The sequence below is a fragment of the Spinacia oleracea genome, chromosome 5, assembly GCF_020520425.1.
Source record: "Spinacia oleracea cultivar Varoflay chromosome 5, BTI_SOV_V1, whole genome shotgun sequence".
NCBI lineage: Eukaryota > Viridiplantae > Streptophyta > Magnoliopsida > Caryophyllales > Amaranthaceae > Spinacia > Spinacia oleracea.
Genome location: NC_079491.1, coordinates 85324774 through 85340856, shown reverse-complemented (window position 1 = coordinate 85340856; position 16083 = coordinate 85324774). Strand labels below are relative to the sequence as shown.

Genomic DNA, 16083 nt, shown 5'->3' with positions numbered 1-16083 from the left:
TGATGAGCTCTTTCATCATGTCAACCACATAAAGCTGCCCTTCATCATCGAAGTACGCAAGATCTCCTGTATGCACCCAGCCTTGATTATCAATAGTCGACTTGGTGGCTTGTGGATTATTAAAGTAATCACACATCGTTGTTTTACTTATAGGAAAAATGACATGTATTATTGTACCAATAATTAAAGAAACTCACCTCTTTATTCCAGTTTGTTTGGTAAACTATGTAAACAAGGATAAATGTCTGAAGACTAGTTCCGATTATCATTCCTATCCAAATACCATGCATATTGCAGCACAACACCCTATCAATCAGTGTTCCATAAAAATGAACTGATAAAGTTTATCACTTAATAAAATCAAATGTATTATTAGTTTAAAACAATTTCGATGACAGAGTTGTACAGAAAATAATGTATTTTGATTGAGAATATATATAGGTAATAATTACCTCCACACCTAAGGGAGTCTTATAGCCGAGGAAATATCCCAGAGGAAGTCCAATAACATAGTAGGAAAACAGGTTTACGTAAGCAACTAAGGCCTGCCACCCTCCTCCAACCGCGACACCTATAATCAACAAAATTATACTTGAACCTGTTAAACCATGATCAGTTATATTTGATGTTGAATATTGATCAAAATAATACCTGATATGACTGGCTGGACACTGTTAAGCACCATGGTAATGCCCAGAAGATAGGCTAAATGAGCAACAACGTTTTGCATATCTTTACTTTCTGTAAATATCACAGCAAAATGGTTCCTGGTGAGCATGACAGCTCACATTAGAAGAAGACCTATGTAGAGGGACTGAGAAACAATGACTATCACGGAATACTTGGCCGCTCTTGCATTTCCTGATCCAAGCTCGTTGGATACTCGAACTCTGAAATGTTTAAAGACAGTTTTAGAATGTTTAATGCTACTTAGTACTAGTAGTTAGTATGTAGTACAATCACAAGGATGCTTCGTAGTTGTAGAGTACAGTTAAGTGGTTTAAGGAATATACAGAGAAGCATTACCCTATAGCAGCATTGATTCCTATGAATAGCATGCCTTCCCATCCATTTAAATTCATACTGCATAAGAAAAAACGAAAGCAAGATCAACTCATTGAATCAATGTATCAACTGTCAAGGGTTTTTACATAGTGAAAACTTCTACCATACATCTGTCAAGATTTATTGAAAGTGTTCTTGTTTTTACCAAAAAGTATATGAAATTGCTAAACCAAGTTCTAGAAGTTTTGAGGATCATAACAAAACTGCTAGAAACTACAAATGCATCTAAGCAGTTGTTTTGAAAGATAACACTGTAAGAATGCCAATCTGCAAGATGACTCAGATTTGACAAAGTCAGTAGGAATCAGAATTAAGAGTAGATGTTGAGCAGCGCATGTGTTCAGATCAGTTAAAGGGTTCTAGTGGTCAGAATATGCTGAAGCAAATTTTGAAGCTACATGTATACAGTCTAAGTAATCTAGCTTTATACAATATAGATTCAGGATCATTTTTTCAGCTTTGCGAATTTTGAACCTACAGGTGTATATTCTAAGTTAACTTGGTTTCTGCTTTAATATTTCACGACCACACCGATGAACGGAACTGCTTTATACAATATAGATTCAGGATCATTTGTTCAGTTGCTACTTCTTTTCTTGCTGAGTAACTTCAAGACCAAATCATTAATTGGTGAACAACTCAGGAAAGCAAACTATATGGAGGTGATGTGTGACTAGTTCCTACAAATGTTCCTCATACGACATACTTAATTAAGACTGACATTAAAAATATGAAATACTTGTGCAAACCAGAAGCACAGACTATCTGTTAAAGGGCAGAGGCTCAAATCCTACAGCATAGTCGCAGAAAATGAGCATGAGCAATACTTGTGCAAACCAGAAGCACAGACTATCACACGCAATAAATTCTAGATGTTTCTAAATTCTACTCCGTAATGTTTTTGCCAGTTTCCACACAAAACAGGTTCAGAACTACAAAGGAAAGGAGCACCAATTCTTCCTAGCAAATTGGACCCGAATATTAGTGACTCCCTAAATTTCTACCAACTTCAAGTATAGAGCAAACATTGAAAGAACACTGTTAAACTCTATCATACTCTATATTTCGCACAAATTTCTTGATCCACAGGTTCTGAATCTTGTGCATAAGTAAATGGAAAAACAAACTGCAAAAAGTTTTCTGCAGTGCCTCTAGAGAAGTAACAAAAAGTTGTAAACTGGCAATCTAACTTTTCCCTTCCAATGTTTCACATTAACCTCAGTTCCTTTTGCACTACACTAAGCACCAATACTACCAAAAGGGTGTCGAAAAGAAGAAAAGATATAAGATCCTCATAATTCAGAAGTCCTCAAGTTCGAGTTGAACAGAAAAGGGTACTCCTTCCATCTGACAAGTTTAACATGAAGAATGAAACTTATGTAATCATACGAGAATCTTTGCCCATGTGATCCGGAGAGACACAGAGAGACACCACTAAGGTACTTACCAAAAAGAAATGTTAAAACTTATTTCAAAAAGACCAAAGAAAGAGAAGTGTTAATAGTTATTGACATAGGGAGTAATTGCTAATTAAGTTAAGAATACACATAAAAGAAATAATCATAGTGAGTCTGTCATAACACCAAAATTGAATATGATGTTGATGTTCTTACCTTCAAAGAGCTGTTTGGCTCCTCCAAGGAACCCAACCACGATTTCTTATTTGCTGTAGACTCCACACCTATTATAGAAAGATGTAAAAAGATATTGCAATTAGCATTTCAATATATGATATGTACATATTACATATTAGTAATTTGATATCCATGGGGTTATCCAGAATCAGAACATCAACAGAAGATTATGTTATTTGACTTCTCTACGAGTGCCAATACAGTAGAAAACTAGCTATTTGCCATTTTTCGAAGACTTTGCATGTTTTTGCCAAGAAAAGGTCAAATTATCACAAGTATAGCGGCAAAATTAGTGTGCAAAAACTAAGGTACTTTTGCTAAACTAACAACATTTTATAGTTTTGTATAATCCCCTATTGTTCACATTCTAAATTCACCACAGAGGTGTCAACCACAAATTGGAAAAAAGTCCCAATTGAACATATTACTAACAATTGAACTAAAAAACCACAAATATCAAACCCTAATTTGTACATTCATCCAATAACTGTAACATTAGCCTAAATTTTCTGCAGAATCAACTCATTATGCTCAACTAATTAAGTGAAACTAAATTTCAAGATCAAACAAAACAGGAATAAAAAAAGTTATAAACTAACCTTAAAAAAGAAGAGAGACAGAGGTGAGAGAGATATGGAGGACCGCAGTCGGGGGCGAGTATTATGGAAGACGCGAATAAAGTGGTAGTGGTAGTGGTGGCGACAGTGAGAAGCGGGAACTGGCCGGGAATTCAGGAACCTACACCGCGCGGTGAGGAGCGGTGCGAATCGCCTTCAGATGCGTTGCAATAGATCGAGATTTGAAGTATACGTAGATCTCATCTGTTTGGCGGTGAGGAGGTTTAATTGTTTTAAATGTTGTGAAGCCCTGTTGAAGCGAACATACATAAGCCCGCCCCTTTAGACTAGTGTCTATTGAGGCGGGCAATTAAAAGCCCCCTTCAACAGGTTCTATAGAAGCGAACACCATAAAAGCCCGCCCCAACTTGTTAGTAAAATATTTGACCCGCGTTGACTAAGTGGTTATTGAGGGGCGCTTATGTATGCCCCCTTCAACAAGGGGGCTACAACAGGGGTTTTTTCCACTAGTGATTTCAAGCATTATTTGGATCCACAAATCCTATGACATGCCATGTACACAGTTTTCTTCCAACATTTGATTGAGGAATACGTTTTGTCATCCAATTGCCATATGTACCAATATGCAATCATTGCTTGAATTATAGACTTAAGCATTACGATTTTGCATGAGGTTTCAACAGAATCCACACCGTGAATTTGCTTGTTACCTTTAGCAACTAATCTAGCTTTGTGTGTGAACACAATTTCATGTTTGATGGTTTTTATCCTTAAAACAAACTTGCAACCAATAGGTGTGAAACTATTCTTGCAAATCAACAAAATTTCAATTTTGTCATCAAAACATTGAGTATGTTTTATGGCCTCTAACCATTTAAAACATTTGAGTCTATATATGGCCTCTAACAATTTTAGGGAATCTGGGTTTCGTCATAGCTTTCTTACAGGTCACAAACTCATTAATCTACATGATAATAATTTGACTGCAAGTTGTAGGTTTCTTCACTATCTAATAGAAGAATCTCATAGTTTCAGTGACTTGAATTCTATGCCTACTTGGGTATAGAACATCAAACAATAGAATATCAATAGCCACTTGAAAGTCCTTTGAATATTCTATTCTCCTTGAAGCACTTGTAAAGTCTTCTAAGAGATGTCTATTCTTTAAAGCTACTTCTAAAGTCCTTAAGAATAAGTGTTCGGATTTTCTGAAGAACTTCGAAAAGCCTCCGGAATGTCCGTTTATGTTTGTTGTTCGCCTCGAAGACTTTCGAGGTCTATTTTCTCCCACTTGTCATTTTGGAAACGAATCTCCAAAAGGACATCATTTCGAGCAAACAAACATTATGTTCTCAAAAATTCGTGGTAGAAACAATACCCTTGTGTCTCATTTGAATAAATCACAATGAAACATATATCTATACTTGGGCCTTAGTTTGTTGAATAACAAACACGAAGCTCCCACTGAGTTTAGCAACTCTTTAGATATATAATTATGAAAAGATATTCTGAAATTACTTTTCAATAGCTTTGACGAATTTGGTTTAGTTTGGTGGTAGTTGAGCATTTTTTTTAGAAATTATAGGAAAAGTTTTTATGATTCTTCATTGATCGAATCAAGTACTAATTCACTTCGATCATTCCACTTAGATATGCCATATCTCATGGAGCTAGATTGTGAAATTACAATACACAATCATTGATGATCATTTTTGGTCTCAAGCAATCATTAACATGATCTATCCTAGATCTTTATGATTTCTTACCAAGTGGGATTTATACTTCTGAATCTTTGAGCTAGCCAAACATATTCAAACTTATATCACATTGAGTAAATAAACCTATATTCACTCAAATCTATGTGAAATAATAAAGTCATAAAACCTTTCTTTAGCTTTGAACTCTATCGTCTAGGCGTTCTAACAATAGTTCATATCTTTTGTTACTTTCAACAAGTAAGACTAGCTTGTCTTGAATTGATCTAGAAATCAATCAACTTTCAAAAGTCCATCAAAATAGAGCTTATGAATGTTAACTTGTTGATATGGTCTAAGCAACAATGTCAAAGATTAGTGGAACTCAAATCAAGGGTTTGATTTGAACCTAGTAAAGTTTTTATTGTTAAAGAGTTGTTTGTTTTAATCAAACATATTGACTCATCCCGTAAATGACCATTTCATTCAAATAAACAAACAAACATTGTTTTTGTTCTTCTAAATGTGAGTCTTTCTGTGTTTGAAAACAGAAATTTAGGTATGCTGATTGTGAAACATAATAGCCATTAAGTTCCAACCTTTGAAAGGACTTAAAACAAACTAGATGACCCTACAACTAATGTAGCATTGCCATGCTTTATTTCCCACTTGTAGGTCAATTGTGTAGCCTAGCTTCCATTGTTTGAGTTATCACCGAAGTAAAAACCTCAAGCGGTATATGATACCAAGGAAGTTTGATTGCTAGGTCACTTCTCTTTAAACATAAACTTATAGGTAGAAACAGAATTGTAAATTCCTTTCATTTGTTCCTTGTTTTCCTATTTCTTGTACCATTTCTTATAGTCTTAAGAATTGAATTCTCTAGTGTTGACTTTTATACTTTGTTAGACATGTCCAATGTCACTCCAACAAGGTTCTTACCATTTTATGTTGAATATTAAGTTTCAACTAGATGATCTTACGAGAAGCTTCTAAAGTTCTCTAAGCCTCGATCTATTCGAATGTCTAGGGACTAGACTCATTCAAGAATTAAATGGACAAAGATATTAGGTTGTTAACCATTGGTTAAGCTGAGTGTTTAAACTCAATGCTTTATGATCTCAAAACTACATTGTATTTTTGAATTCAGAAGCACCAATCGGTTTGCCATTCGACTTTGATACTCGAAAACAACCATAAAAGTCTCTATAAGAAACGTACATTTTATATTGCTCATTTTCTCTCATTTCCGTGAATCGTTCTTGGATTCACTACCAATCGAGGAAATTTACTGTTACCTTTCTAAAAGGATTTATTGCAGTGCAAGATATTTAATTAGAAACAATAATTAAAACATACATTGAAGCATGCAAAGTCTAAACATTTATCATGAGTAATAACTTGAAAATTAAAGCATTCATGCAATTTAAACAAGTCATTAGCATTTTATTCGAATTTATTGTTCCGGCAGGTGTGAATAAAATGATTCCAAGACCCTAAAATCATTGAAGAATTAAGCACATTATGTATTTTGACTCAATTCTAAAATATTTTAGGTAAGCAAAAGCCTTTTGCTAATAGTCTAGAAACTACACTTGGTTGATAGGTACCACTAGTAGAAAAAACTCTTATTGCAGCGGGCTTTTAGACCCCTGTTGCAGCGTACATCGTATGCTGCAACTGGGGGGCCTGCAACAAGTATTGACTTGTTGCAACTTTTTTGCAGCGTACATTTGCATGTACGCTGCAACAAGTCGCAAAATTGTGGCAAAAATATGGGTCTTTTGCAGCGGACAAATTCATGTGCGCTGCAAAAGACCCCACCTGTTGCAGGGTACATCTATTTGTACACTGCAACAAGTCTGAAATTTTGCCAAATTTTTCACCCTTGTTGCAGCGTACATATATATATATATATATATATATATATATATATATATATATATATATATATATATATATATATATATATATATATATATATATATATATATATATATATATATATATATATATATATATACGCTGCAACAAAGCACTTTTGGCGGGAAAATTTTAGTTTTATTTTAGTTTTGTTTAGGGATACCTAGAGTGCCTTGCACCAAATATAGAAACCTGTCACAACAATAATAGAATATCGCAACCTGTATGACAAATATAAAAACAATAACTGGTGTTTTGTATATATATCCCAAAACCAAAGTGCACGTACCATATATATACATTTAAATAAATACATGTACGTTCCAATTTCAACGTACGCATACATTTCAACATAAAAAATTGTTCTGTAACATCTAAACCAACTCGATCAAGCGTCCTCAGATCAATAATAAATACATGCTGGTATAAAACTTAGCCCATTGCTCAGGAACCACATCATTTTCCTCACTAGCATAAGGCGCAGTCTTCGGAGAATAGACCTTTACAAAAACAAAATTTTGATGGGAGCATTAGATCGATTAAATGCAAATGAAATGTCACATTTTAACATTCAAGCAACTAATGACAATGTACTAATAGTCTAGAATACGAATCAATTAAGAGTAAGAAAAAATAATTGATTACCTATAACGACCCAAAGTTGGGAGCGGAAATGTCATTTTAGCTCAAAATATGACCTATAACGACCCAACGAGCCTTAAATGTGCATAAATAGGTTCGAATGAGTTTTAGAAAGTTAAAACTATGCATATTAGTCATGTAATAAGAATCAAATGTATCCTTAGGTTCTTTAGTTCAAAGTTGGGAGCGGAAATGTTATTTTAGCCTAAATATGACCTATAAGTCTATAACGACCCAATGATCTTTAAATGTGCATAAATAGATTCAAATAAGTTTTAGAAAGTTAAAACTATGCATATTAGTCATGTCATAAGAATCAAATGAGTCCTTATGTTCTTTAGTTCAAAGTTGGGAGCAGAAATGTCATTTTAGCCTAAATATGACCTATAACGACCCAATGAGCCTTAAATGTGCATAAATAGTTTCGAATGAGTTTTAGAAAGTTAAATCTATGCATTTTAGTCATGTAATAAGAATCAAATTTATCCTTAGGTTCTTTAGTTCAAAGTTGGGAGCGAAAATATTATTTTAGCTCTAAATATGACCTATAACGATCCAGTGAGTCTTAAATGTGCATAAATAGATTGCAATGAGTTTTGGAGAGTTAAAACTATGCATATTAATCATGTAATAAGAATCAAATGAGTCCTTATGTTCTTTAGTTCAAAGTTGGGAGCGGAAATGTCATTTTAGCTCTAAATATGACCTATAACGACCCAATGACCCTTAAATGTGCATAAATAGATTCGAATTAGTTTTAGAAAGTTAAAACTATGCATATTAGTCATGTAATAAGAATCAAACGATTCCTTAGGTTCTTTAGTTCAAAGCTGGGAGCGGAAATGTCATTTTAGCCTAAATATGACCTATAACCAGCCAATGGTCTTGAAATGTGCATAAATAGATTCGAATAAGTTTTAGAAAGTTAAAACTATGCATATTAATCATGTAATAAGAATCAAATGAGTCCTTATGTTCTTTAGTTCAAAGTTGGGAGCGGAAATGTCATTTTAGCTCTAAATATGACCTGTAGATTCGAATGAGTTTTAGAAAGTTAAAACTATGCATATTAGTCATGTAATAAGAATCAAATGAGTCCTTAGGTTTTTTAGTTCAAAGTTGGGAGCGGAAATGTCATTTAAGTCAATTAAGTTAGTGCCTAACAATTTACGTAGTATTCCATTAGTTTTTATATATATATATATATATAAATATAAATATATATATATATATATATATATATATATATATATATATATATATATATATATATATATAAATTTTCTGAATTTCCGATGTTTGATTTTAAATTTGGGAGGAGCACCCCTATATAATTAAATTACAACATATCAAAATGTACTAAATCTTACCAAATACAAGTTATACTAATATAACTAACATTAATATATCAACAATTATGTTGCAAAACATTGTGCAATAAGGTACAAAGTTGTACAGTACGTGCCAATCATTAATTCCAAATACACATGTCAATTAAGACATCACAAACAAATATTGCTAGCTCATTTCCATTCCATCAGTTCATATACTAATCACATTGATAAATTTATGCAATATTTAATATTATATTGATAAGACTTTTCTTCAATCAATTTCAAATTCGTTACATCTTAAATAAACAACTTGCATTCCCTTTTATTTTATTTTATTGTATTGACTATCATTTTATCACATTTCAATTCCCTTGTAGGAGATCAGTACGTGTAGCAGATCAGCACTAGTGCAGCAGCAGCAGATCGCGCATGTAGGCAGCAGATCAGTGCGGCATCAGCAGCACCGATCAGTGCAGCGGCAGCAACATCACCGATCCGTGCAGCAGCAGCAGAACTGATCAATGCAGCAGCACAAATCAGTACAGATCAGTGCATCCCTGTGCATCTTGGTGTGCCTTGTTCCTTTTAAAACTAAGATAGCGTTTTCCAAAAGAAACCTAAACTAAGTTTTGATCGTGCCACAACTCTACTGAAGGTCGTTGGGCAGTGCTTTGAAGCAACTTTTAAAGGTTAAGATAGCGTTTAAGATAAGCTACAAATGTAGCTTTTAGAAGTAGTCTTTGACTAGGACATGGTTCTTTTTTTAAACAAATGCAGCAGCTGTTTTTAACAAACAGTAATTTGATAGTTAACCTCTAACACCTAAGTGTAGAAGAAAAACCAATATGTTCAAGTAACTTTTCCAACTACCTTTTCATTCGATGTTCAAGCCATTATAATAGAACTTTTAGAACAGCTTCTAGCTGTTAAAAATGACCGAGCCAGTAAACATTTCAGTAGCTCGCAAAAATGTCTTCCAATAACAGACCCAGAATGAGAAACAAGAAAGATTTATGACTCACTCATCTATAATACACCTCTACAAGATAGGTTTGGGAGAGGTATCCTAAAAGACAAACCCTGATTAACTTCGTACATTCCTAAACAATCAAGACTCAAGAATATCTGCAATAAATATACAAGGGATAGGTAATTGGACGAGGGAGAAAAAGTTAAGCTCAAAGTATCACCCTCCACATTGATGGAGTACTCTTTGATAAGGTAAAGGAGTTTATATGACTGCAAATTTGAGAGATCATTAATCATCTTAAGTTTGGACTGAGTGACTTATCAAGAGTAGCAGTAATAAAGCGTGGAGCTAATGAAGGCTGTGAGAGTGTGAACTACTGAAATCACCTAGGTACCTTAGGGCATAAAGGCTATGCATTTCATTAGGATTCAGCTTATAGATATCAAACCATTAAATAGCCGAATCATAATGACATCTGTTACTCATAATTTTTTGCAAAGTTTGTAACAGCACATTCAAAAGTCATATTTATTAGCATGTTCTGGCGAAAATGTCATTTTAGCCTAAATATGACCTATAACGATCCAATGATCCTTAAATGTGCATAAATCGATTGGAACGAGTATTGAAAACTTAAAATTAAGCATATTGATCATGTAATAAGTTTGAAATGAGTCCTTAGGTTATTTAGTTCAAAATTGGGAGCGAAAATGCTTTATTTTAGCATAAATATGACCTATAACGACCAAACAAGTCTCAAATGTGCATAAATAGACTGGATTGAGTCTTGGAAACTTAAAACTAATCTTATGAATCATGTAATAAGTTTGAAATGAGTTCTTAAGTTCGTTAGTACAAAGTTGTGAGCGAAAATGTCATTTTAGCTTAAATATGACCAATAACGGCAAAACAAGTCTCGAATGTGCGAATATAGATTGGATTGAGTCTTGAAAAGTTAAAAATAATCATATGAATCATGTAGTAAGTTTGAAATGAGTTTTTATGTTCGTTAGTTCAAAGTTGGGAGCGAAAATGTCATATTAGCCTAGATATGACCTATAATGGTCAAACAAGTCTCAAATGTGCATAAATAGATTGGATTGAGTCTTGGAAAGTTAAAACTAATCATATAAATCATGTAGTAAGTTTGAAATGAGTTCTTAGGTTCGTTAGTTCAAAGTTGGGAGCGAAAATGCCTCATTTTAGCCTAAATATGACCTATAACGACCAAACAAGTCTCAAATGTGCATAAATCGATTGGATTGAGTCTTGAAAACTTACAATAATCATATTAATCATGTAATAAGTTGGAAGTGAGGCCTTAGGTTCGTTAGTTCAAAGTTGTGAGCGAAAATGTCATTTTAGCCTAAATATGACCTATAATGGCCAAACAAGTCTCAAATGTGCATAAATAGATTGGATTGAGTCTTGAAAAGTTAAAACTAATCATATGAATCATGTAGTGAATTTGAAATGAGTTCTTAAGTTCGTTAGTTCAAAGTTGGGAGCGAAAATGTCATTTTAGCCTAAATATGACCTATAACGATCCAATGATCCTTAAATGTGCATAAATCGATTGGAACGAGTATTGAAAACTTAAAACTAAGCATATTAATCATGTAATAAGTTTGAAATGAGTCCTTAGATTATTTAGTTCAAAATTGGGAACGAAAGTCCTTAGGTTCTTAGGTGGCCTGAAGTACACTACTAGAAAAATCGGATACATAGGGAAGTCTGCCTCTAAAAATGGGGATTTAGCATCTAATGAGTTTTTGAAGCAAATATGGATGCCTCTAATAAGTCCGTCGCTAATTAGTGGTTGCCTCTAAAGGTGCTTTTAGAGGCAATATAATGTGTTGTTTCCAAAAGTACATATATTTAGAGGCAACCATATAATCTTTCCTCGAAATACAATTAGAGTCAATATAAAAGTTGCTTCTAAAAACCACATATATTTAGAAGCAACCATACAATCTTGCCTCGAAATATAATTAGCGACAATATAAATTTTGCTTTTAAAACTCATATATTTTGGGGCAACCATATAATTTGTCTCAAAATATTATTAGAGGCAATATAAATAATTACTTCTGAAAACCACATATATTAGGGGCAACTACATAATTTTGCCTCAAAATATAATTAAAGGCAACATTTTTGTCAAATAATGATATTTAAATGCAATTTAAGACCGCCATGAAAGGTTTTTAGAGGCACTGCAAATAATATAGCTTATTATTTGTACATTTACAAGCCTGATCATTTTGGAAAATAGTAAACTTTTATTAACCAAATGTGAAATAATTTTTGTAAAAGCTCAACCAAATAAAATACACTAGGCGTCTTAACAACTTTGAAGCCAAAAACTACAAAACAAATAAGCTATCCAACCAAACTATACAACCCATACGGGCCATACCCAAAAAAAAGGGAAAAAAACTAGCAAAGCCAAAACAAGACAACATTGATCTAAAATAGCTTTGTACAAACTGATTGCACCCTGCTGTATGATCTTCAGATACGCGGCCACCGGCTTGAACAACAATAATGTGCAAAACAGACTACAGATCACACAACAAAGTGCAGGTAGGGGCAGACCAAAGCAGAATAGAACATCAGTACCAAAATGACATCAGAACAGCAACAGAGCACCAGGAGCAGCACAACACAAGCACATTAGCACATCAGCCCAGTTCTGCAATTCAGGCTCAGATGAGACACATCCAAGCCCGCTGAAGAAAACATACAACAACAAGACCAAGCAACAGATCAGCAGTAGTTATAAACAAAAAATAAAATTCAAGCATAGATCATAATATTAAAAAGGAAAATCATGTAATTCAGCATTTACTGTATGAACAAAAGACTAAAAACTGCCAACTCAAATTCACATTGTTGCACTAGTACATCAGTAAAATTTATCTCTAAAATCTGCTTACTCAAATATCACATTGTTGCATCAGTAAATCGACTATTCTTTTAGTAACAAGAAAATGTACATAAAGAGGATAAGTGCCACTATTCTTTTAGCAAGCTTTAAAGTCCAATTTTTACCTAATAAACAAGTTAAAATAAGAGAGAGACAAAGAAAGTGGCACCTCAACTCAACAACTCACTAAAGAAACTTACATTTAAGGCCCTACATTAGAATTTGTAAGATTTGAAACAGAATCAACAATTAAACAAACCAATAGAGAATCATCAAAGACTAACAATAGTAACCCAAAAATAGAAAATGGGATATGTGAATTTACCAGAGGCAATATCATCAACTACAAGAAAAATCACTGGAGGGAGGAGGTGCCCACTCATATCATCAATAGTCCGCTATATTCCCATTCTGCCTCCATCTTCTACCATTTCAAGACCGGCTCTGGTACAACTTTTGGTCCTCACCCATTTCTGCTCAACAATTGCATCAACCAATCACCCATTAAACCAAAACAAATACCCAAATAACATAACTAGTAAACTACGGAGTACAAAACATAAAAATAAGAAAGTAGCTTATCCATATCATTTCAACTGGTAACCTACAAGACACAAACAAATACATCGCAAGAGATAACACTAATTATTCGTACAATATCAGCATTAACCTAAAATCAATACACTTCGCCACCCATTTAAGACATTTTATTGAAAAATTAATACCTTAAGGATTTGATTCTTTCGATCATCAATCTGAGCTTAACTCCACAAATTATATTCTCCTTAATCATTTCTCTCCAAAGAATTTACCTCCGCAAGTAGAGGCACGAATTAATCATCTATTCACTTAAATCGAATTAAAGCTAAGTAAGCTCTTCTTAGAAATCTTCTTACTGAACCTTTCGAAATTTGATTCTAAACTACCCCTAAACTTAAATGAGTTCCTTCTAAAACCTTAAACGATCTTCAAAAATTTAGTTTAAAATCAATATGGCACATATCCTACTTTAAGAAGATGAAATGGATTGCTAGGCATGGATTATGATTGAAATCATAATTTTAATATTTATTTCATTAGTAAAATCAATTTGGAAAACGCAATCGTATTTCCATTTAAAAACCCTTCCTTGTATAAGGAAGCATTATTTTGAATTACTCAATTACATTATCAAAATCGGCTTAATGCGATAATCGAAAACATTAATTCAATAATCAAAAACATTTCTATGTAATCAAAATAATAAATCAATGACTAAACTATTATAATCTGATTAGGCTGATAAAGAAGAGTTGGGCTAGAGTTGTACCCTTGAGAAAAAACAAGAGGCAGAGAAGTAGCAACACAAGAGTCCAACAACTAGAGCCAACAACAACAACAATAACAACATCAGCAGCAGTAACAACAATGAACGACAACAAAAATTTCAACATCAGCAGTGACCGCACCAACGAGACAACGGGGTGCCTCCGTCGAGGAGGAGTCTACGAAGCAGAGATGTGATGTAGGAGAGGTGAGGAGTTGAGGCATGGAAACATCAATCAACAACCAAGGCAGAATCGTCGGAAATAGGACAACGCTGGCGGTGGAGGAGGCCGACGCACCACCACTAGAGGAGAGAGAAAATCGATTGACTTAGGGAATTGTAAATTAGGGTTTTCTTTTTCAATACCACAAATCAGTGAGCAGGATTAAAGATGATTACCTAATTGAGTGATGGGTTGTTGAAGACGGAAATTCGAGACCACCATCGTCGGCGGTACTGGGAACGAGAACGAGAGCGAAGCAACACCAACAACAACACCTGCATCAGCGGCGACCAGCCAGAAGGGGAGGCGGGGATACATCCGTCCTGGCATGGTGACACAGAGGAGAGAGAAAATTGAATGGGAGGGGAACGGGAGGTGAATCGGGGAGAGAGGTAGAGGAGTGAGAGGAAGGTGATTTCCCGAAAAATGTTTCTGGAAAATGGTTTTAGAACACGAGAATTAAAGGTTTATTAGGAAAAATAATGGAACATTTGACAGGGAAAATGTGTTCGCAACTTGGCATGTTGAAAATAATTTGGTTTTATAAATGAAATAAAAGTTCAGTTTTTTTTTAAAGACATATTTAGCTTGATCTGAATTATACAAAGCCAAATTAATTAATATAGAAAATGTTTATTTAAATAAAATATACTTACGAGAATAAATATATTTCACTAATTTTATTTTTAAAAAATTTAATTCTCACTTAATCCTTGGATTTAAATAATTTGTTTTAGAATAACAAAATTCGAAATCATTAAGCGAATTAATTTCCACAAATTTATCTGAGGTAAAACTCAATATTTAAATTTCAAAAACTATGTTAAGAGTTAATAATAAAATTTCCAAATTCACTAACTAATTTTTAAAACTTCGAAACCATAAGCTCAAATTCGTTTAGAAAGAAATTTTGAGACAAACATTAAGACAATATTTAATTAGCCTTAAACATCAAGTTAAAAGCTGCTCAAAATCTTCGCTATTACACTTTACCACCTTAGATCGAACAAGTTTCGTCCTTGAAGCTTTAAAATGTAAAACCTTAAGTCATTGGAATAAACTTGGTTACTACTTAATTAGTTAGTTATAACAATTAAACTAAGTGCAACTTATAAATGTAAGTATAAAAAGAGTTCGAGATTTATAAGCTAATAACTCTATAAGTTATACAACTCTTATGTATGCAGCACAAACAAGCTTTGTTTTAAAATATTATGCACGATACCTCTTATATATGTAGCATAACCTGTGCATAGGGAAGGTGTAGTAATACGTTCAATAATAAATTCAGACAAAGTTAAAATAAGGTTCTACCAGGTAAATAAATTTTAATAAATTTCAACAATATAATGCCAACAAGTTTACTCTAACTCTATAGTTTACTCTATTGCAAGCATGTATAAATAGGTCCAATTAGCTTAGTTCAGATAAATCATAAAAAGTTTAATCAGTTCCAATAAGTTCAGTTAAGTTCCGGTTTAGGGTTTTAGGGTAAAATTGAAACTAATGCAAATCAATAAAAGTTAGGTTTTAAATTACAAACCTTGAAGCGAAAGGGGGAGAGCAGAGCGCGGTGGCGGTGGGGGGAGGAGGAAGAGCAGAGAGCAGCGACGTCACGACAGAGGAGGGCGTCGCGACAAAGAAGGGTGAGTGTGTATGCTGTGAAATTTCTTCAATGTCGCTCTCTATAAAAGAAATAAATTACAAATATACACGATTTAATTAAATATATTAGATTAAATTGAGAAATTCCCTTTTTAAAAAAGTTATGTATGAAAAATAGTA

At 33.5% G+C, this 16083-nt stretch overlaps 1 protein-coding gene and 1 long non-coding RNA gene across 4 annotated transcripts; both read right to left on the bottom strand.

Annotated features, from left to right (window-relative positions):
* Positions 1–252: 252 nt before the first annotated feature.
* Positions 253–9748, bottom strand: LOC110780152 (protein DETOXIFICATION 34-like). The gene is made up of 7 exons (XM_056829829.1): positions 9741–9748; positions 9259–9384; positions 1027–1083; positions 802–890; positions 652–741; positions 453–598; positions 253–306 (listed from the first exon to the last, which is right to left on the bottom strand). The coding sequence occupies exons 1-7, from the start codon at positions 9746–9748 to the stop codon at positions 253–255; spliced, it is 570 nt and encodes a 189-aa protein (XP_056685807.1).
* A 2289-nt stretch (positions 9749–12037) lies between these two features.
* On the bottom strand, positions 12038–14818 carry LOC110779571 (uncharacterized). 3 transcript variants are annotated; one of them, XR_008921677.1, is made up of 5 exons: positions 14475–14818; positions 14222–14378; positions 14079–14128; positions 13095–13242; positions 12038–12572 (listed from the first exon to the last, which is right to left on the bottom strand). It is a non-coding gene; the product is annotated as an uncharacterized lncRNA (long non-coding RNA). The 3 variants fall into 3 exon arrangements; XR_002531172.2 differs by having other exon boundaries at positions 14218–14378; positions 14475–14816; XR_002531171.2 differs by having other exon boundaries at positions 14079–14378.
* Between the last annotated feature and the right edge of the window lie 1265 nt (positions 14819–16083).